Here is a 21,322-nt window from a genome sequence, read left to right as displayed (position 1 = left end):
CAAATATTGAAATATTGAAATATTTATTTCATGTAGTAATTTTGCTCAAATGAACTATTTAGAAGGGATAAATGTGTGTGGCACATTGTATTACACTCACATGCTAGATTTTGCTTTCAAATCTGAAAACATTTGTTTCATACCTGTACTTATGCAAAATTTTCTTCAGAAAAAGTGATAAGAAAAAAAGGTCAGATTTTTAATGAATTTTCTGTAGGATTGGGATAACAGACAGACTTGGGTTATAACCACTAAAAATTATATTTAAAATTTTTGTTAGAATGATTTGGTGTCAGATTTATCTATAGTAGTAGTGACAAGATAGGAAGCAATAGTTTTAACTATTAAGAGGGTAGATTTAGATCTGCTGCAAGGAAGAATTTTTACAGTGAGGGTTGTGAGACACTGGAACAGGTTGCTCAGAGAACTTATGGATGCCCCACACCTGGAAATGCTCAAGGCTCTGATCAACCTGGTCTAGTGGAAGGTGTCCCTGCCCATGTCCGGAGAGTTGGACTAGACAATACTTAAAGGTCCCTTCCATCCTAAACCAGTCTATAATTCTTTGACATCATGCTCAGCAATTAAAGTTTAGGGAACAGACAAGGAAGGAAGCGAAGTTTCCTTTTGGTGGTTATGGAGTTTATCTCCCAAAGTAATGATTAGCTGTGCTGCTTTCCAGGAAGCAGCTAAACATCTGCCTGCTGATGAGAAGTAGTGAATAAATTCTGTATTCTGCTTCGCTTGCATGCGCAGCTTTGCTTCACTCGTTAAAGCGTCCGCATCACAACCCACGAGTTCTCTTGCTCTCGCTCTTCTGATTCTCTCCCCCGCCCCACTGTGGGGGCAGTCAGTGAGTCACTGGCTGGGGTCAAGCCACCACAAATAGCAAAGTATGTTGTTAAGTAATTGGATGACAGAATTGGCAAGAGTTAGAGAGAGGAAAAGAAAAACAAAACTCATTAGTACTACTACTACCCAAAAGATACATCTTTCTTTAGGTGTTAACTGAAAAAGTTTTCTTGCAAAGTATCACCCCACTGATGCAGAACCTAGGACACATGCACTTAATGTGTTGGTTCCCTGTGCAACAAATTATGAAACAGATACTGCCTCAAAAAAGAACTTGTGTTAGGGTACAACCTCTCAATACAATAAACATTCAATTTGACTCTTGTTCCCCATAACACCCTTAGTATTTTTTTAGGTAAATTATGAGGATCTCCTTTTACTTCTTCCAATTCTTCCCTCACAAGTGTGAAACAGAGTGGGTATTTTGAGACAGCTCTTGGATTTTTGTACACTTCACAAACACCAGCTAAGGACAGGTAGGACAGTCTGATTAATTTTCCTTTCTGTCTTCCTCAGGTGGGATACTGGTTAGAAATAATTCTTAACTCTAGTCCCTGACAGGAAATGGTAAATAAAGATGCTGACACATGTCCCTTACATTCTGATGTGCAGTCTGGTTTGTTTCTTTTTTTACCAAGGTTAGGTCAATGGTATCTTATTTTTGGGCACAGAACAAGCTTTAAACCCATGATGGAAAAAAAACCAAACCAAACCAAACCAAACAAAAAAACAACACTGATGTGCACAGCTAGAAAAAAAAAATGGATCTTTTCTATTAGATATGGTCTTCAAGAGATAAGGAAAAAGATTTGTATAGGTGATGAAGTGTGATAATATAAAAGGCTGCAAGACAGTTGCTTAAGAAACAAGAACAACAAAGGGATAAACTACTGCAGGCATCACCAGAGCTGGAATGACATTGTACTGTGTACTATGTTTCCATAGCAACTAGCCATAGGAAGATGAATGTCTCATATTCACTGTGCTCTGCAGTACATGTCTATAAATCAAACTTGCATAGAAGAGCATAAGATTTCTTCCATGGGGTGGCTCTGAAAAACAGGTTATTTTCTCATTACTGGATAATTACATAAAAGAAATATGAGACAATTAGGTCATTTTTTGTATGGAAAGTACCAACACATACAAAAGTACTAATATACCTCTACTGTGAGATACTATCAATCTAAAGGAACAGTAGCATAAAAAGCGAATCATGAATGGCTTCTTTTCTTCCTTAAGATCTGAGTTATGCTTGCTAGCTTTAAAGACTGTATGGGAATTTTCTGTCTACTTTTGGTTTTGTAAGACATTTTTCATCATTTATAGGTTCATCCACATTCACATGTGGTTGGTTTTCAGCTTACTTCTGTTACTATTCCCATTATGCTCTGGGGCTTTAACATACAAATAAACTATTTTTCTGAGCAAATGTTACAGCTAGGACAAATATTTTTTCAGCATCTGTAATTAATAATATAGTATAATTCAAATATGACATTCATATTCATTAAAAAAAGAAAAACAGTACTTAAAGTAGTTTTTTAAGAATTTGAATCCCACTTTAAAAGACAACATGTTCACTTACAGATGGCCATTTATCACAAATAATTACTGCAAAGGACTTGACACAATTCATATACTTGTAGCTACATGAAGATCAGCAGCACTATTATAAAGCAATTCTTCTGTGGGCTACCCATTACAGAGAGCCCCACCATGGAAGAACATACCATTTAACTTCTGCAACTCCTGTGGCAAGAACATTGAGTTTTTATGGAACAACTGAATTCTAATCAGGTGCACATCAGGTGTATAATAAACCCTTGATTATTTTGTTGAATATGACTGCAATATTAGATCAGAAACAAATGTTACTCTACTGAAATGTTGTTCAGGCAAGATTACAGTCAGTTAATACAATCAAATATAAACTGAAAACCTGTCCACATTCTCCAAACTTCAGCAACAGCTGTGTGCAGTATATTACTGACATTTGTAAGAAAACAACCTCTGAGGAGAAAGAACATCTACATGAAATACTATTTTATCAGTATGAGATGAGATTAGATATGGTCCTCAAGAGATTTCAGTAAATTCAGTACAGCCACTCCAAGTAACAGGCCACAAACTCTGCAGTGAGTTTGCAAGGACTGAGGCTTTTCAGGCTTTGTCTGAACTTCTTTGACCTGCCCTGGAGATTCTACTTGCTTTATCTGTTACAACAGTTCTTTCAAGGACTAGGTGACTATGTCTAATTTGTTCTTAATTTTATACAGGATAAACATAGCTTTACACAGATAGTCGTAACAAGAATTTCTTCTATGTAAAATTATGTATTTATGTAGAGAAATATAGGCCTGGCATGACAGCAGATATAAAGACATGTCAAATGGAGTAGCAAAGTCATGGGATGTTAAGACACAGGGCACAGGCTAACACTGGAGGACCAAGACTAAAAACCTCACTTATGGTCAGTTAGAGACATGCAGACACAGGAACTGATCAAAAATATTTTTATAGGTGACAGAGCAAAGAACAAATACCTGAGATATGCACTTTGTGCCATATATTGGAAATTAGAATGCAATGTGGGCTTGCAGACCTCAGAAGAAAGAAGAAGGTGTAAACTTTATAATTAAATAACCCAAAGCAGATGCTAGAGAGAGAAGAAAACATGAATATTATACTCCTCTGGCGAAAAAGTTGGTATAATGGTAATTCACTCTAGCATGCCTGCCTTGAACCTGTCAGCTTGAGGACTGAGAGGGACAGTGGAAGATTGAGAGTAACCACAGAGAAAGGGATAGGTAGTAGGAGGTACCTAACATAACTGCATTGAGACATTTTTTTTTATCCTTCTCTTTTTTCGATTATTAAATCTGTACTAAAAATAGTTCTTTAATTAGACAGCTAAGATTTTAGTATGTAGTAAAGATAAATACTGGCTTTAAGTATCAAGTGGATCTCCTTTATAGCCATATAAAGACTTTGAGCATAGAAGTTCTTTACATGTAGGTTAGAAGAATAATCCAGAATAATCCATTATTCTTTCTTGCTACATTATATTGAACATTTAAAGATTTTTTTTTATATTAATAATGCATATATATGAATGATAAATAAAAGGATTCCATTTTCAAGCTGCAAATTTGTTAAAATTAGTTCAACATGCCCTTATTATGAGTATTTTGAATACCTACAAATCAAGTCTACCTGAGTCAAAGCTAAATGACTCTGGTGGGGCCCTTCACTCTTCATGCAAATTAATTACTGGTAGTATTCCTTCCTTGTGTTTTGCATAGCTTGAATACACTTGTTTTCAATTTTACATCTCAGAATATGTTGAGAATTACACTCCATAGCAGAAAATTCCCTGCTCTGTATAGTAAGTAGATAAGCTAAGTATCATGAATGTGCCTTGAACTTTTTTCCTACCTGCCTCCCATTCCTGCCTTTGTGACACCAGCCACAGACTTCGCTTATTCTGCAACATTTTACTTAAAGTATAAGAAAATAATGCATGCAACAATGCATTCCAAATTAAAGAAACCAGTTTGAAGACAGCATTTCCACCAAAGAGAAATTTTTAAAAATAAACATAAAAAACCCTTTTCATTTAACAATATCACAGAGCTCTGAAATATACAAATTAAGCTTTTCCCCCTTGTCTCAATATTTACCTATGTTTTACTTTAGAGTTGGAATGCTTTTTAATGTTGAATTTCCCTGTCTTCATCACTGACTGTACTATGGGGAACATCACAGTGCTCACAGTATACAAACTGCATTTATTCCAGATGAAATTAAACTGAAGGATATGCTCCTGGCATGCACCCAAAGGACTCCACCTTCTAGGGACCATTCAGTCTGTTGACCAGACTAGAATTAGGCATAGCAACCCCCTCAATACAGATACTGGGTCCCCATCATAAAGTCCTTGCTCTACAGACCTGATCCCTTTGTGCTGTATTAATTGCTAATACACAGATAATTTTAAAAGTCACATTTGGTCAGCCATCACATTCAAAAACCCTAAATGTCTTCTAAGTATCATACATTATTTTACTTAACATAAAAGAAATATTTTTAAATTATGTTCCGTCCCAAAATTTAATTCTGATCTCTGTGGTAAAAAGAGGGAAGAACAAGAAACATATCTATAAATATGAAAATATATATGCTTCATTTGCTACAACAATCTATTGTAATATAGATTCTGTGTCACAAATACATGAAACTTCTCACAAATATCTGTGTCCAAAATATTTCTTACAGCTTTCTTTTCATACAGTCTTAATCCAATTGTACAGATCAATTTAGGACAAAAGTCTTAACTCTGTATCCCTAAATAAAGCTCAACATTCATACCTCTGAGCCAATCTCACCTTGTAAGAAAACTCAGCACTACTACCTTGCAATATACACTCCTGTTTTACTAAATTTTTTTGAAACACCTCTTGAACACGGATTTCCTGATTACAGGAGGAAAATGTAAAAACAAATAGCTTTAAGCTTCTTAAGAAACAGTATGGGCAACAAATTTCCTTCTGTGCCTGTTATTTATTAAGTACTATTTATAGAATTTATATTAATTATTACATTATTTACACATTAATTTGTGTCTAATCTTTATTAATAAAGGCACTGAAACAGTAATGGGGTGCTGAAGCTTTTATCTTCAGCTGCATGATAGAATCAAATAATTTCAATTAACTGAAACAACAAAAAGATTGCTATCCAGGAATATGGATCAATTTGTTAATCTTACCTGGTGACTTCAAATATTATTTTTTCAGATAACTTAGAATTGAAAGCTCTCTTGAAGTCTTCAAAAGCCAAAAATCCTCTATCTTTTAGATCAAGAATAGGCAAGAGAAAAATAATGTAAATTAGGGGTTTTTTTAAAACTACTTAATACAATGTTTGCATGTAAGCTAATAAATTCCCAGTTTTGAAATGGTGATACATTCTAAGTTACTGCATTAGAAAAATGTTTTAGAAAGGCAACTATATAAACATGAAAAATCTAAAACAGATTTTATACTGACTATTCCCTTTTGCCAGTGTGAACTCTGTTCAAAAGTAATGTGCCTACATCTACAATTTTCTTATTTAAGTTTCCATTTTACAAGTAGACATTTTGAAAAATTGAACAAACAAATTGAAAATTTCAAATTTGCAAAGCTTTGAAAATATAGACTGTAAGATATTCAAAATTACTTTTCAAATCTACCATTTTCATCGACAACTTAGGTATTTTGAACATTGTCTTTCAAATTTTTTTTTCCACAAATGTTACAATCCACTTATTCAAATTATTAGTTCAGTTTAATCTTGCTGAATGCATTACATCAGAGCAATATCAGCTGATCAATCACTTAGGTTATGAATTCACTTCCAGAGTCATCTGGAAAGTAAAGCAAAGAAGGCTTCTGTAGACTGTGTGCAGCAGATAGCAAGGCAAGGCAAACAAAAAGCACAGTGCTTGAAACAGTTAAGTCCTTTGAAATAACCCACTAAAAATAACATTTGAAAAGCTACTTTTAGTTCATGGTAAAAAGCTGAATGCATGCTTATCAGATCATCCCAACATCTGATCTGCCATATGTTTCACTTTCCCTCTTTTCCAGGACCATAGTCCTGTCTGAGATCAAGCAGAAAAACCTGAAAATCCATCAGCTCAGGGGTTCCTGATAAAGTTTTCCCCTTTTCAATTTGGTGATGGGACATCCTCTGCTGTTTAATAGGAATGAGAAAGAATCTCCACATCTACTTCCCAATGAGAATGAGAAAAAAACCCTTGTTCCTTTGGTTTCCCTTCCTTGGACTGTTCTGAGAAGTAAAAAAAATCTATAGCCAAAACCAAGTAAATTGGTAAAACCTGTGGCACGAATGAGTCGGGAAATATGAGCCATAGAGACATAATGAGAGGCAGTAACAGCAATTAGGAGAGGTGAATGGCCAGGGATTTCCTTTAACAGCTGGAGGAGCTCCTGCTACCATAGACAAAGCTGCAATCCAGAACACGGCAGCCCACTGACCCTGACTTTACTCATAGTCACATCAACACCATCTTTATTAGTCTAGTACTGCTTCATTTAACTTCGCTGCATCCAGGACATCTTGTCTTTTTATTTCCTTCAGGTGTTCTGTTTTGCTTAATTGCTTCAGAATTAAATTAATATTCCAAATATCAAGAATAAAACATCCCTATGTTGCATATCAAGAGCTGTAAATATTTACTTGTTTTGTTACTGTATAACTGTGCAATCTTCATTGTGCTCATAAGATTTAACAAATTTTTCAAATAATGGACCTAGAAAAATGTAAAATTAAATAAATCTCCCTGCCAAAAAAAAAAAAAGTCAGTTTAATTTTCATCCTTAAAAATATGTACAACTAAGGTCTACTTATTATGAATAGTTTTAATTGTAAAAATTTAAAAAAACTGAAGTAATAACCTTCAAAGATAGAGAATAACCATGAAAACATTTCCATATAGTTAATTTTTTCTCACATATTTTCTATACTTGAGTATAATGCTTCTGTTTACCTCTACTTTTTTCTTGTTACCTGCCATCTCATATTTCTTTACACTGGAGAGAAACCTGGACTTTTCTAAGCCAATAGCATTTGCATGCCATGGATAAAGATCCATGCTGCATAAACAATCTATCTGGCATCATTCCCAGAAGCAAAGTCTGAAATAATGTATAACCCCAGCTAGAGATTCTTGTGAAACCCATAAAAAAACTGAGTGAAAAACTAAATTGATTTTTCCTTCTGTATGCTGTATGAAAGTCTTGTACATTTATCTTACCTTTCTAATGAATAGAAAATTAAAGAAATTAAAATATAAATCTAGTTTGTAAGCTCTTAATTGACCATTTCTTCTAAAATCAAAGTAAAACATAAAAAGTAAGAAATAAAAATATGATCCCCAAAAGTTAAGGCCTCTCCATAAAACATACAAAAATCCTGATACAAAAATTCACCAGATGCATGGGGGTTTTTTTGAAAAAGGGATCCCACTTCAGCTCAATATGTAAACACAGATTAATACTATTTTCTCATAATTTCTGAGATATTATGTATGCTCATTTTAAACAAATCCATTTTCTTGAGAAGATGACTGTATTCTACAGGAATTTTTCCTTTATCTAATAACATAACATAAGCTCTGCACTTTTTCTTTTGATTCATTCATATTCTCTTTCTGCAGTTGTTCAAAAGCACAACTCCTTCAGCTCCACCTGCTGTCTCAATTCAAATCTGTGTACCAGTATACAGATTTCCAGTGCCTTTTTGCTTACTTCTTCTTTGAAAATCATATAATAAGAACTATTACCATCTCAGTTTCCAGGATTACACTGTCTTGCTGCTTTCAACTGCTATGTTCTGTACATGCACCATTTCTATAATAACAGAGGTTGCCCAAACATGCTGAACTTGCCTGCATGAGCCGCTTTCCATTCAATTGGATAACTATGGAAGTGAAATGATAAAAAAGTAGTATAAGCTTTCCTTCCATCTACTCCTTCTCTTTCATAGTAACACAAGAGCCCAGAAAATTAGAGCATACAATTTTCCTTTTATAGAATGACTCCTATAATAGAGTCCCGCCTATTCATTGATTTGGAGAGCTGCCGATTCATGTGCTACTAGAACAGGCTGCAAAGCTATGTCAACATACAAAAAGGACAACTTAAAAATTATAAAAGCCATTAGGTATTAACAAATCCATGATCTACCTTTTTATCTTAGTTCACTATTTCTGGTTCAGACATTCATGTGGTTTTTCTCCTGGGAAAAAATCCCAAACCAAACAATCTTTATTTTGTATTTGTTGCCTAAATTAAAGATTTACAAGAATGGGTGTGGCTTAATGAGCATGTGTTCTAGCATCAACACTAGAATAAACAGGATCAGCTTCCATAATGCCTTTCAAATATATTGATACAAATACCTGTGGAGCCATGTGGCAAAAGCAAAGACAGAATTTAGCAATAAAAGCAACCTCAGTATTTTGCAACTTCATTTTTAATATGAATAATTTATCCAATAAGACTTGCCACATGACCCCACAAACAGAAGTTTGAGTGTAAATTGGTAATGTCAAGAACAACAAAACCCAAGAAGGACTATATAAATGAGAAGCCTATTTATTGAATTATGGTGTAGGATTCCAGTATTTTCCCAAGTTAATAGTGCATCATTATCAAAAAATTCATTAATCAATACAATGCTGCTATTAAGAAATGCCACTTTGAGTGGCAAGAATAAGTTCAAGCTAAGCATAACATAGAAGCACTAAAAGTATTACAAAACTGTATGAAATCTCTTTAATAGCCATGGTCAGCTCATTTACAGAATCAAATATTAGAATCATAGCATCATTTCGGTTGGAAAAGACCCTTAAGTTCTTTTAGGCCAACTGTTAACTTACCATTGCCTTGTTCACCACTAAACCATGTCCCTAAGCAGTGCATCTACATGTATGTTAAATACCTCCAGAATCTCTACCACCTCCCCAGTCCCAATGCTTCACAGGTCTTTTGGTGAAGGAATTTTTCCTAATATCCTGTCTAAACCTCCTCTGGTGTAACTTGAGGCCATTTCCTCTTGCACTTTTGCTGGTTATTTGGAGAAGAGACTGACCCCCACCTGGCTACAACCTCCTTTCAGGTGGTTGTAGAGAATAAGGTCTTCCCTGAGCTTTCTCTTCTCCAGGCTAAACAACCCCAGTTCCCTCAGGTATTCCTCCTATGACTGATCTCCAGACCCCTCACCAGCTTCATGATTAGGATATATTATACAACAGTAGCAACTATGGCATTTAAGTAAGAAAATATTTCATTCTAATTAAAATAAAACCACCCTCTTATCAAAAAAGAATATATACGTAGTCCTAATCAATATTAAAATCTCAAACTCAGTATGTTTGAACAAAGATGCTTAACTTCATAGAAATTTGAGTTCTTTATACACAAAGGAAGTGTAATATTTAAATCTAACTTCTGGAGCATCAGCACCCACATCTGTTATTTCCTCCAAACAATGAAAGAACTTTCTCATTTAATATTCAGATTGGAAACCATATTTACTGAAGACTAGCTGGATCAAAATTAATTTGGTAAATCTGTCTAAAATAAAAACGTCAATAAAAATATAGAAAAAATGAAGAAAAAATGCAAAAGATATTTGCATCATTTATGCTTCTACAGCTTTTCTGAAACCCATCTTATTTTATGTACTATATATCTCCTTTAGTGCCTTTCAGCAGGTTCTTACCTCAAAATTTTATCTGACAGGAACACTGGAGCAACATTTACATGTTGATTAGCAAATTTCCATGATTCACTAATACTCACTAATATTAGTGTGTTACCAGGATTAATTTAGAGTACAAAAGCAATAAGCTAAATTACATGATGAAAACAATAAAAAAAAAAAAATCAGAACTGATTTAGGAGGTGACCAAGAGACCCCTGCAAAACATCTTTGAACAATGTAAGGAACAGAAAGGGAGAATATAGCCAAGTAAAGCAGAGAGGTCCACTTTGAGCTATATTATTTCCCTTTTTGACAGGACTGTATGCTCATGAGTTTGAACTCTTAGATCTGTGTTGTCAGAGTACAAGACTGCACACAGCTGCAGCACTGAGACAGCCACCTGAGGGGATGTGAGCACATTCCAGAGCAACCTAAGCTTATTCCATTCTGGAGAAAGGACAAGCCAAACATGATGAGACCACTTAAGCTAAGTCTGTATGTTCCACCACGCCTGCAACACTTTCCCCATGACCATGTCAGATACATAAACAGACTAGGGATTTTGTCTAGAAAGCTTTGATAAGATGTGCCAGGAGAGCAGCTGAAAGCAGCCTTGAGCTCAGACTGCTCTCCTCTACTCTGGATGTCAGGGTGTCCTGCTGCTGGCATCTTGTTCAGCAGCAGCTGTTGACCTGCTGGTGTCCTCCTGTGAAGGTACAGCGTTGGGTCAAGGAAACGACTGGACATCGGGGACCTGGCCTCCCAGGAACACTGTAGAAAGTGCTTTTAGCTAGATCTAAATGTAAAGTACCAGGAAGGAAACTTCAGCTTGGGAAATGATGTATTTTAATGACTACAATTCCTGCAGTCCCCTTTTCATTTGGAAGATTAAATGCTAGCAACTGGTTAGCTGAATGGTTGCTGAAATATAAGAGCATTTTAGATGACTTGAAATAATTTTGAGGAAAAGAGAAAAAACTGTCAGAGAATGAAAAAAAAAAATCACATAGACATGATTCCTACAACGTTGCTAGTTCCCAGAAATGACAGTATTTATATGCAGATATACATACAATATCAGTTCAACAATGAATTCAACCTCTGTTTACATTTTTCCCAGTTATTTGCCTCAGAAAGTTTAATTTTAAACATTAAAATTACATAAAGTTCAAAATTTATATTAATAACCACACTAAAATAGTATTTTACTCACAATATAGCATTGTTATAACAAATTATTTAGAAAAATCATGTGGAGTAGGAATGTGATTCAAATTCGTAGAGCTCACCTTTTCCAAGGAAGAGTTCATTCATGACATCTAGCGGGTAAAGTCAGTATTACTTTTAACTTATAGAATAAATGCAAACGTGACCAAAAAAAAAGCAGCAACAATTTACTAAAAATTCAATTGCTTGATTGCAGTTCATGATGCTAAGCAATTGCCATTTCTACTGAAAAAACTATATTAGTATGTAGTGCAGCTGAAAAACAGTTTCACCTTAAGAAATAATGTATATACACTATTCCCCATGTCTTGCAAAAGCAATTGAAAGGACTCTCCTTGCCAGGGCTGTTCTTAATAGTTTCCAAAAAAATAGAAGGGCTGTTCCTATAGCCTAGGATTTTGTGAATTTTGACAACAAAGCAATATGCACAATAACATGCTCAAGAACTGGATCCTAACAATTAACTTTTAGGATTGCAACATCTGCATTTGGTTCCTCTCTGGTGCACAGAGAAAGTTGTGTTTCTCAGAACCAGATTAAAAACCACACACACTTTGAGAGGAACACACTCAGGACCTAATCATCAGCAAAAGCAAAACATGTGGCTGTGCTACAAACCTTGCCTAATGAACACTAGCAGAAGACACAAAGAAAAGTATCTGCCTCCCCAGGGACCTTTTAGGGATCTTCACAATGAGCAGTAACTGGGTAAAGGGCAACAGTTGCTGGAATTGGGCCCACTTAAGGAGCCAGCAAAACCACTAGATGACAGAATCAGCCCTAGAACAAAGGTTTCTTAATTAATTTTTGTGCAGCTGCACAGACCAAATGGTCACAGTAATGCCTAAAGCCACAGCAGGTGCGACTTGGCACCTTTTCAGGAAGAAATAACTAAACCTGCATCTCCTGTCATCCCAGCAGTCCTCTACTTGTATTCTCTTTCCAAGGAGATGCCATCAGTGACTCATGCACAGAGCCTGCTCTTGTTTAAATGCCTTAAGCATGTTTTGAGTACTCCTGCTGGAAGAAACATACAGGGAATTTGACAGAACATTTTTATATGGTAAAAATAGCTAGGAGAAGATAGGTAAGAAAGAAGCCGAGCATTTTGAGATTCATAATTCAGCAGTTAGGACTCACGTTAGAAGCCTTAAGAATTTTTAGATCCGGCCACAGTTCATTGAAAAAATGTTTACCCACAGCTGAAATGCATCAGAAATTACTACTTTCATAGTTTACTAAAATATTTTTGTGGGTTTTACTCTAAATTATCATAGACACAATTTTGTTTACAACCTCATCAAGACAGTTTTTGTAAAATATGTGTCTAATTTAAAAATAATAATAATAATAATTAGTCGCAAGCAGTCATTGGGGAAGAAGATTGCTCAAGCTGGAGAAGAAAGATGATTCAGCCTTTCTATACTTTATATATATAATACACTTTATAGTAGATTAGTCTCATTTATTGACATGCCATGAGAAAAACAGACTCACAGATACACTGTGTGTATTCTGAAATCTTTTGTGTTCTTTATACTCTTTTTTAATTCACTTGTACTTATTTGAGTAAAAATATTACTTCTAAAACTACATCAAGCCATACAATATATCCTGTATTTTCCTGTAAGTATGGAAACACATTATTTCTCTCAATTAATCTTTCTTTTCTTAAGATTTCTGTAGAGCTGTAGATTTACATTTGACAAGTCATGGCTAAAAATGTCCAACTATTACATGAAATCAAAACCAGATATGTTTTTGAGACTACACATTTATTACTGGGACATGTAGCAGTTTCACATTTACTGAAACCACTACTGTTTGAATGTACTACTGATAAAAACCAATAACAAGCTCAGTAAGTCACTTACTTTATATATCTTGTACACATATGAAATACAATACAACCTTCTATTCATCAGTCTTCAACAGAAAAGCCAGGGGTTTGATTAGTTTCTTTTGGAAGAAATACGTGCAAATTAGAAAATGACTTTTAGGATTTGTAGGTATTTCTGTTTACCACACCTACAGCAACCCACTCCAATTAGAGTAGACCAATCAGTACATAGTGTTCTCAAGAGTGAGACATCTATAACCTGGATCTTCAGAACATAAATGGAAAAGTATATACCTTTGAGCGTTTCTAGCAAAAAAAACCATTATTAGACCAACTGTAGAGTCTTCTCTGCTTAAATAGCCTTTACTATCTTCATTGCACACTTCAAAATCCTGCAGAAAGAAAGTGATTTGCATTAAAAGCCAATAAACCTAACCTAGGGAAAAAAAGAGGCACTTGTTGAATCACCTCTATTCACCCAGTCTGTTCCAGTAAAACTGAAAATGGGCAAGTCCATTCAGTTTGGGATTTTAGGTTAAAATAAAATTTTTTCATACTACTACATTTTATGTGCTTATGATGAAAAAGGTTTTTGCAAACTTAGAATACACAGTACAGACTTATAGGAAACAAATCACATGAAATTTCCTTCTATCAGACCATACATTTTTTTTCTTGAAAAATGCCAGATAGCTTTAATTCTCAGTTAAGTCACCACACAGACAGGAACTATGAGGAGAGAGTGCAATGAAAGCGTAGTCAAAAGCCATCAAATTTTCTGAGGTACTTGTAGAAAACAAAAAAAAACATTTCCAGAGCCTATACTTAGAGAAGAGACTACACACATAACATACAAAGCCATCCAATGTTCCTCAGAGCTTTTCCCACAGAACACCTTCGGAAGGGCTGATAATACAGCATCATATCTTACAGTAGCAAAGGGTTTATCCACAGAGCATTTCAGGGAAAACCGTCACACACAACTCTGCGGATAAGCACTGAGAATGACACAAACCAGCTGAATTTTTAGGAAAGCTTTTCCTAGAGTAGCCTACCGTTTTCATTGTGTGTTGGTACTTCCAGAATTTGTTAACTGCAGCCACAAGCTTACAATAAATTAGATAACGAGAACAGAGCGCTCGGTTCACCGCAGCAGCCGAAGCCCGCTTTGATGCGGGCCGCGCTCCTCCTTTGATTAACTTTACACCTGCTTTCCTCCCGCTCCTTCCCGAAGTCCTCACGCAGTTATCTCATTAGCGGGGCACTTCAGACACAGTAATTAACACCGCGGCGAACGAACCATTATGCAAATTCCACACCTGCCCATAACTAATATAAAGGTCCAATGAAGGCTCGTTAGAATAATTTAGCTCGCTGGAACGCGCTTGCTTTGCCGGTGCAGCCCCCTGGAGCCGCCTGACCACCTCACGGCGGCCGCGCGGCAGCGGCTCGGGGGCGGGGCCGCGCCGGAGAGGGCGGGCCGGGGCCGGGGCCTGGGCCTGCTCTCGCTCCCCATCGCGGGCGCTGCCGGGCGGCCGGCGGGTCGGTGAGTGAGTGCTGGCGGCTGCGGAGTGCGGCGGCTAGGGCAAGCGGTGGCGGGGGGCCCGGCGGACTGCAGCCCCGGAGCGGCTGTCGGGGCTCTTTGGTGCCGTGGCCCGCGCGGCGCCTCCCCCTGCCGCGGGCGCTGCCTTCACTGTGGGGCGGCGGCGGGAGCCGCGGCCGCACGGCCCTCGGCGCGCTGGGGGCGGCGGCGGCCGGGATCTGCCGCCGAGGTTTAGGAGGGAGGCGCGACGGAGGGGCTGGCGGGGAGCACGGGGCTGACGGAGGAAGGCTGCGGTCCCGCGGTGTTACCGCGGGGGCTGCCGGAAAGCGCCGCCCCGGCTGGGCCCTTTGCTCCTGAATCCGCTCAGCAGAGCGCGCTGGATCGCTCAGCCGTGGGGAAATATCTGTGTCGTGTAGCTCACACCTCTGGTTTTTAGAATGCTTTCCCATAGATGTCTCTATCTTAGCCCGTTTTCCATGTGCAGGTTTTCACGTTTGCTGTTTCCTATTTGATGGTTGCCACCACTGCACGTGTTTCTTTGTTTCCCGGGCACAGAAACAAGCGTAGTACACTATGAAGCTTCCCAGAGATTCTGCCAAATACCGAAGCACGGTTCTTTAGCAATAAACAAATAGAAGCTAGGAAGGGAGACAGACCTGAGCGTAACAAAAACGTACAATTTTTGTTTGTTTTTTTTTTTTTCTTTCCTAGGAACATGCTTCAGGAAGGCGCACACGGTAAATGGACAATATCTAGCAGCGATGAAAGTGCCGAGGAAAATTCTGACAGTGAAAAACCGTGTACATCTTCACTGTCAGATCCTGCGTGTGGTAGAACAAGTGGACCACAATATCCATGCTCTGAAGCTAGGAAAGCTGCTCACAAGAGAAGAGCTTCTCCCCTGAAACTCACTGATAAAAGTCTTTCTACAGATGCACCTCCAGCAGTAAAACAGAGACCAAGCCAAGAAGGCTCAGGTTGGTGCCTTTCTAGTAGTGATGAAGAGCCTGAAGATCAGCAAAAGCATATCCACAAAGAAGCAGTGAAAGAAGAAAAATGTGATGTGCCCGAAGAGCATCCTTTGAATCTTTGCAAAGATGACAAACTCTTGGAGAATCTGAAAGAAGAGGAGTATAATGTAACACCCAGTGAAGCCCAGGATACCTGGGATTTGGTGACTGGAGGCAATCCTTTCAGGTTTTTTCTCACTAAAGTCAGTGGAATTGAACAGAACTATAATTCTGGAGCCCTGCACATAAAAGGTGAACAAGTGGCTTCTACTAGAAGAGGGCTTTTGGGAGAAAGCAAGAGAATGCTTATTTTTGGTTTCTGGGTATTTTTAAATGCGTGTATTTCTTGGTGTTGCTGATATTTCATATTCTAAATGGGCTGGTTTGTAGAAATTGTTTCTGTTATCTGAACCTTTCTCTTTTAGAAGTATAGTGTATAAAGCATTATTTGCTGATAGTTTGTTGTAACTTGACTTAGGCTGCAGAAATATAATGTGTATTTAGCCAAGTCATGCTGCTTCTTATTGCTGCTCTCCTTGTGAGCTAGTCTGGGGAAGACCACTTGTGGCACTTAAAGGGGTGCTTTTCTTGGGTGCATAACTATCTGAGTAGTTGTTTGCACTTGCCTCTGTGCTGCTGAATGGTTTGGACCTAGTAATTCACTATTAATAGATGAAGTACTTCTGGAGTTCTGTCTGGGGTTCATGCATCAGTTTAAATTCAGCTGGGAAAGAGCTGTCGATCAGTCAAGATGGACTGGAGCCTTTAGTGTACAATACTGATGCTTTAGGAATGCTCTGTTGTCATTTGATGTAAGGGGGAAGAGCTTTGTGCACCTTTAAACATCCCTGTAGTTAGAAATAAAATCTTATATATCACAAGACAGAATCAGAAACAAGTATTAGTAAGAGAATTGTGATAGAAATACAACAAAATAAAGCAGGAAGAGGATTATGAATTTTTGTAAGCATATGATCCTAAATGAGTCGCAGGAGAGTCAATGACTTGAATACTTGGAACACTGAACTTGTGAATGCCTCTGTTACACCAGGTCTATGAACAATCTGGCCCTTGTGCTGTGGTAGTTATCAAGCTATTCAAGATGCAAAATGTTTACTTGAAGTCTTTTTTATTTATTTATGCTTTAATATTTTTAATAGATATTTTGTCTCCTCTTTTTGGAACTCTCATATCTTCTGCCCAGGTGAGTTTCCTGTTTGCTAAACTGATTTCACTTGATTGCTTCACTTCATTAATCTTAAATTTGATAATCCATGCTTGTGCCGTGTAGCTGATATTAACAGGGAATGTTAAAATACAGAGGGAGTTTTAAATGTTTTCAACTGTTGAATAATTTATTGAAATACAAACACCATGCTATGTTCTGCTGTAGAATTCAGGCATTTATAAGACTACTGTCTCCTGTTTTTGAGGAAAGTGCAATGAGAAGTGTGTATTTATGTTCATATAAATGAAGTTTTTTGACAGAAAGAACACCTTGCAGTCTAGGAATAATATCTTTGTTATTGCCTAGAAGTTTTGCTATCATTCATGATACAAACACATGGCAAAGAGATGATCCTTGAACCTAAGCTTTTACATTATGTGCATGTGATTCTTTTTTTCCTGGATAGTAAATTTTATGAGCGCTAATTCACACTTTTGAGAAACTTAAATTCATTCTTGAATTGTTAAAGAGAAAGAGGATATAAAAGTCAAAAATACACCTGTTTTTAGAATGTGCTATATATGAGGTACATAGTAAAATGTGATGAATATAAAAGGCTTTTGCTGTAGTTCATTTATCTAGCTGTTTTATTATTTTTAATGAGTCTGTTTTCTTTTTCTTGCATACAAGTTTAACTACTGTATAGATGTGGGATGGCTTGTAAGACAGTACCCGCAGGAATTCAGGTATGTTTACTTTACGAAGGTGAAATGATGAAATTTCCAGGTCATTTCTGTTTGTACAAGGTCCCATTATAAGTGAATGATAAGCATGTCTTTGCAGTGCAGATGATTGTTACCAATTTGATATGCACAGACTTAGTTTTCTTTATTCTCTTACTCCACAGCTGTAGTTCTCTGATTTCTTATCTCTTTTCTAGACTGGAAAATAGTCAGAGTTCAGGATAGCTGGTTTCTGATCGTTATTAGTTAACACTGAGGAGGTCCCATTGTGGGCCTCAATGACGTGGTAGTAGATGACCTGTAAAGATGGAACAAGAAGCATTTTGCCATACAGTTTACTGAGTCAAGAGCCAGATAGTGCAAGAAAAAAGGGAGAATGTACCAAGGGCACAAGAAAACTCTGTGAAAAGGATCAGGATGATTTCATGGCTATGATATAGTAAGTTGATAGGTATTGTCATAAAAGCAGTTCTTGTTTGCTTGAAATTCCTTTCTGAAAATTGCAAAGTCCTGCAGATGAAGTGAGCATATAATGTGCCTTTTTTTGTTTGTTTTGTTGGAAGTGCAGTAGAACCAGAGTTCACAGAATCACAGAGTGGGTAAGGTTGGAAGGGACCACATTAGGTTGAGCAGCACACCATTCCTTGTGGGATCCTCCACTGCATGTGTCAGAAAGCTGTCATCAATACTTTCAAGGAGCTTCCTGTACTGTTCATGCTTTGCTGTGTTGCTTCTCCAGCACATGTCCGGGTAGTTAGTCCCCCACAAGAACCTGGGTCTGAGGCTGCTTGTACTGCTGCTGTAGAAGGCCTCATCCACTTAGCCCTGCTGATCAGATGGCAGGCAGCAAACATCCACAACAGTGTCACCCTTACTTGTCTTTTATCCTAACCCATAACAGTGGAACACATACACTTCCCATAACACTTGGAACATATCTTGATTGATATATTCCAAGTGTTGCCTTATGTAGAAGGCAACTCCACTACTGCACCTTCCTGTCTTTCCTAAACAGCATGTAGCCCTTCATGATAATATTCCAGTTGTGTGAGCTATCCCACCATGTGTCTGTAATTGCAGTGATATCAAAGCCCTGTGACTGCTCACAGCTTTCTAGTTCCTCCTGTTTGTTCCCTGTACTATGGTATGCAGGTGCTTTATGGAAGTATTTGAGTGTGCTGGTATCCCAGTGGAGGTGTAAAGAGATGCCCCATAGTCCTGTCTTGTAGTTATGTATTTAGCTGCTTGTACTCTGTGCAGTTATCTCCATCCTGTCCCATCATTCCCTGTAACTGGCAAGAGAGAAGAGAACACAGCTTGTGCTCCAGATGTCTTGACCAGCTGTCCCAAGGCCCTGAGGTCCCTCTTGCTTGTCTGCAGTCTTGTTGGGACTTTGTTGGTACTCACTTGAAAAACCCATAATAATCAGTGGGCTGAGTTTTCTTGGTGGTGTCTCTTACCTGGACCACAGGGAGGCAACACACCTCCCTATGGATTAGATCTGCTTGGCAGGACCAGAAGTTTACTTTTAGGAAGTGAACACCAAAGTACTGCCAGAATAGACCTCCTTTTCCCTATCAGTCTTCTACCTTCTCTGTAAGATAATTACTAAATTGTCTTAGATCCACATTATGTATATCGGTGTTTTTGAGAGCTTACATTTGTCTGTTTCGAGCTATAGAGACAAGAGTTCCTTTCATGATCTTTTATTAAGAGTTTATATTTTGGTGCCTGTTTTACTCCACATTTCCTGTTTCCCTTCTTTTTTTGTTAAAGTTCTCCATTGTCTATTCTTTAGAGGTTCTATTGTAGTTACTGCTATTTTGAGTGAGTTAATAAGGCATATTGATTTCAGTGCCATCTTTCTGCTGGACTATCAGATTTAGGGGCCAGATATCATAGCTACATGAAGGAATGGTTTAGGCTAATTGCTGATTCACTTGATGTTTTAATGGTAATCTCCTTTTGTTTAAGGAAGAAGCCGTTGCTGATAGTTCACGGTGAGAAGAGAGAATCCAAAGCTGAACTAATTGCACAAGCACGGCCTTATGAGAATATTAGCTTTTGTCAGGTAATTAACATTTGTATCATCCTTTGGCTGAAGTTAAGCCATCTCTTATACTCAAAGTCTTGTGACTGATGAAGACATACCTCATGTGGGAAGTTTTTTGTTAAGCTTTGAGGAATATACATACCAGGACCATAGGAACATGGTAACAGTGATCTTGGTCAGATGTGATAATGGTAGGCTTCACCCACAAAAGTTTGTATAGAACAGCTGCCCACAGAAATGCCACAGGGCTCACAGAAGAGCTGCTCACCTTCTCCACTAACATGTTACATTCAAGTTCTTACAGTGGCTGAAAAGGAAGCATTATTTTTGTGTAAAGCACAGAACTTAGTGTCACTATAATCTTAAATCTCATTAAAGAGTTATTATTTCCCAAATATGTTCTATACAAGAAAATGCTGATACAAATAATCTCCATGATACAATTAAAATTGCTGTGAGCACACTTCCTGGCACGTGCCATTTTATCTCTGATGTTATATTCATTGTTTTGCTGTCCCTAAGTGGTGAATACATTGGCTTCATTGTGGGGGAGGGTGTGGCTATGGCAGCTTCCCAGTGTTTCAAGATTTTGCCAGGTGACGTATATTAATGATCATGGGGATGCTGTTCTCTTTGTTAGAAGGAGAATGATCTTGGAATTTTGTTCTCTTTGAAACAGTCTGATAATCCTGAGTTTCCTGTTGAATGTGGACCCAGTACTGCAGGTGTGTCCTCACTGGTGTTCAACAGTGGGGAAGCATCCCCTCCCTTGACCTAGTGGCAGCAGTCCTTCTAATGCAGGCCAGGACCCTGTTAGTCATCTTTCATGCAAGGGCACATTGCTGGCTTCTGTTTGGTATCTTGAGTTATTTTCTGCAATTATTTCTGAAAATCCTGCTAGTAAGAGAGGCACAAATTCTGTAACAGTTCCAGCAAGAGTTACATTACCATTTAAAATCTAGCTTGTAGAAAGTGGAAAGTGCGTTAGAATTACGGAGAAGGAAGATCATGTATTTTGTGATCTGTCCACCAGAGAGCAGTGAAATTACACAAAATAAGAAGCAATGTACAATAGCAATTTTTAATGATCAACTTTTAATTTTGTAGGCTAAACTGGATATTGCATTTGGAACTCACCATACGTAAGTAACATTATGAAGCAGAAAGGTCTGCAGCAAAACTGGGTTTCATAGAAATTGTTGAATCTTAAAGCTTCCATAAACATCTTCTATTTAGAGATGACAGGATTGTTCTAGTTTATGAGACAAATTAGCTATTGAGTAGATATGAGATGTGCAGGTTACAGTTGAAGTTGAACTGGTCTAAGACAGGTGGACTGCAGGTCCTGGCTCTTACCTCATGCCTTAATACCAAAAGTGTAATGCAAACTTGTTCAGTCATAGGCAGGACCAACACAACACTCATTTACTGATCATGTTTTCCAGTTCACATGGACAATCTGTGACATTTTCCAGTTCATGTGGACAAACTAGTGAATCTAGGACTCTTCTCAAAGAAAAAAACTTGAATTGGATATAATAGAAGTGTCTCAAAGCAAATTTTGTAGATGGAAATCTACAGAAAAGAGCAGATGTTATGTTTTACCAAAG

The 21,322-nt window shown here is 37.6% G+C and overlaps 1 protein-coding gene and 1 long non-coding RNA gene across 6 annotated transcripts in view; one reads left to right on the top strand and one right to left on the bottom strand.

Annotated features, from left to right (window-relative positions):
• Window positions 1-8,219: 8,219 nt before the first annotated feature.
• On the bottom strand, window positions 8,220-14,610 carry LOC128808921 (uncharacterized). The gene is made up of 3 exons (XR_008437568.1): window positions 14,251-14,610; window positions 13,490-13,587; window positions 8,220-8,340 (listed from the first exon to the last, which is right to left on the bottom strand). It is a non-coding gene; the product is annotated as an uncharacterized LOC128808921 (long non-coding RNA).
• Window positions 14,611-14,667: 57 nt separating this feature from the next.
• TDP1 (tyrosyl-DNA phosphodiesterase 1) overlaps window positions 14,668-21,322 on the top strand; it is a 41,221-nt gene continuing 34,566 nt past the window's right edge. For 4 of the 5 annotated variants that reach the window (XR_008437663.1, XR_008437664.1, XM_053981076.1 and 1 more), the window contains exons 1-6: window positions 14,668-14,741; window positions 15,450-16,000; window positions 16,909-16,952; window positions 17,607-17,662; window positions 19,634-19,730; window positions 20,820-20,854. Coding sequence is in view for 3 of the 5 variants with exons in the window: in XM_053981076.1 (XP_053837051.1) it covers window positions 15,454-16,000; window positions 16,909-16,952; window positions 17,607-17,662; window positions 19,634-19,730; window positions 20,820-20,854 (779 nt within the window). In the remaining 2 variants the exon portion in view is untranslated. Of the gene's footprint in view, window positions 14,742-14,959; window positions 14,968-15,449; window positions 16,001-16,908; window positions 16,953-17,606; window positions 17,663-19,633; window positions 19,731-20,819; window positions 20,855-21,322 lie in introns of those variants that run through there. The other variant, XM_053981075.1, reaches the window with a different exon arrangement.

This window comes from Vidua macroura, chromosome 6 (genome assembly GCF_024509145.1).
Source record: "Vidua macroura isolate BioBank_ID:100142 chromosome 6, ASM2450914v1, whole genome shotgun sequence".
NCBI lineage: Eukaryota > Metazoa > Chordata > Aves > Passeriformes > Viduidae > Vidua > Vidua macroura.
The sequence above is the reverse complement of the archived record's forward strand: the minus strand, read 5'-3'. Positions and strand labels throughout refer to the sequence as shown.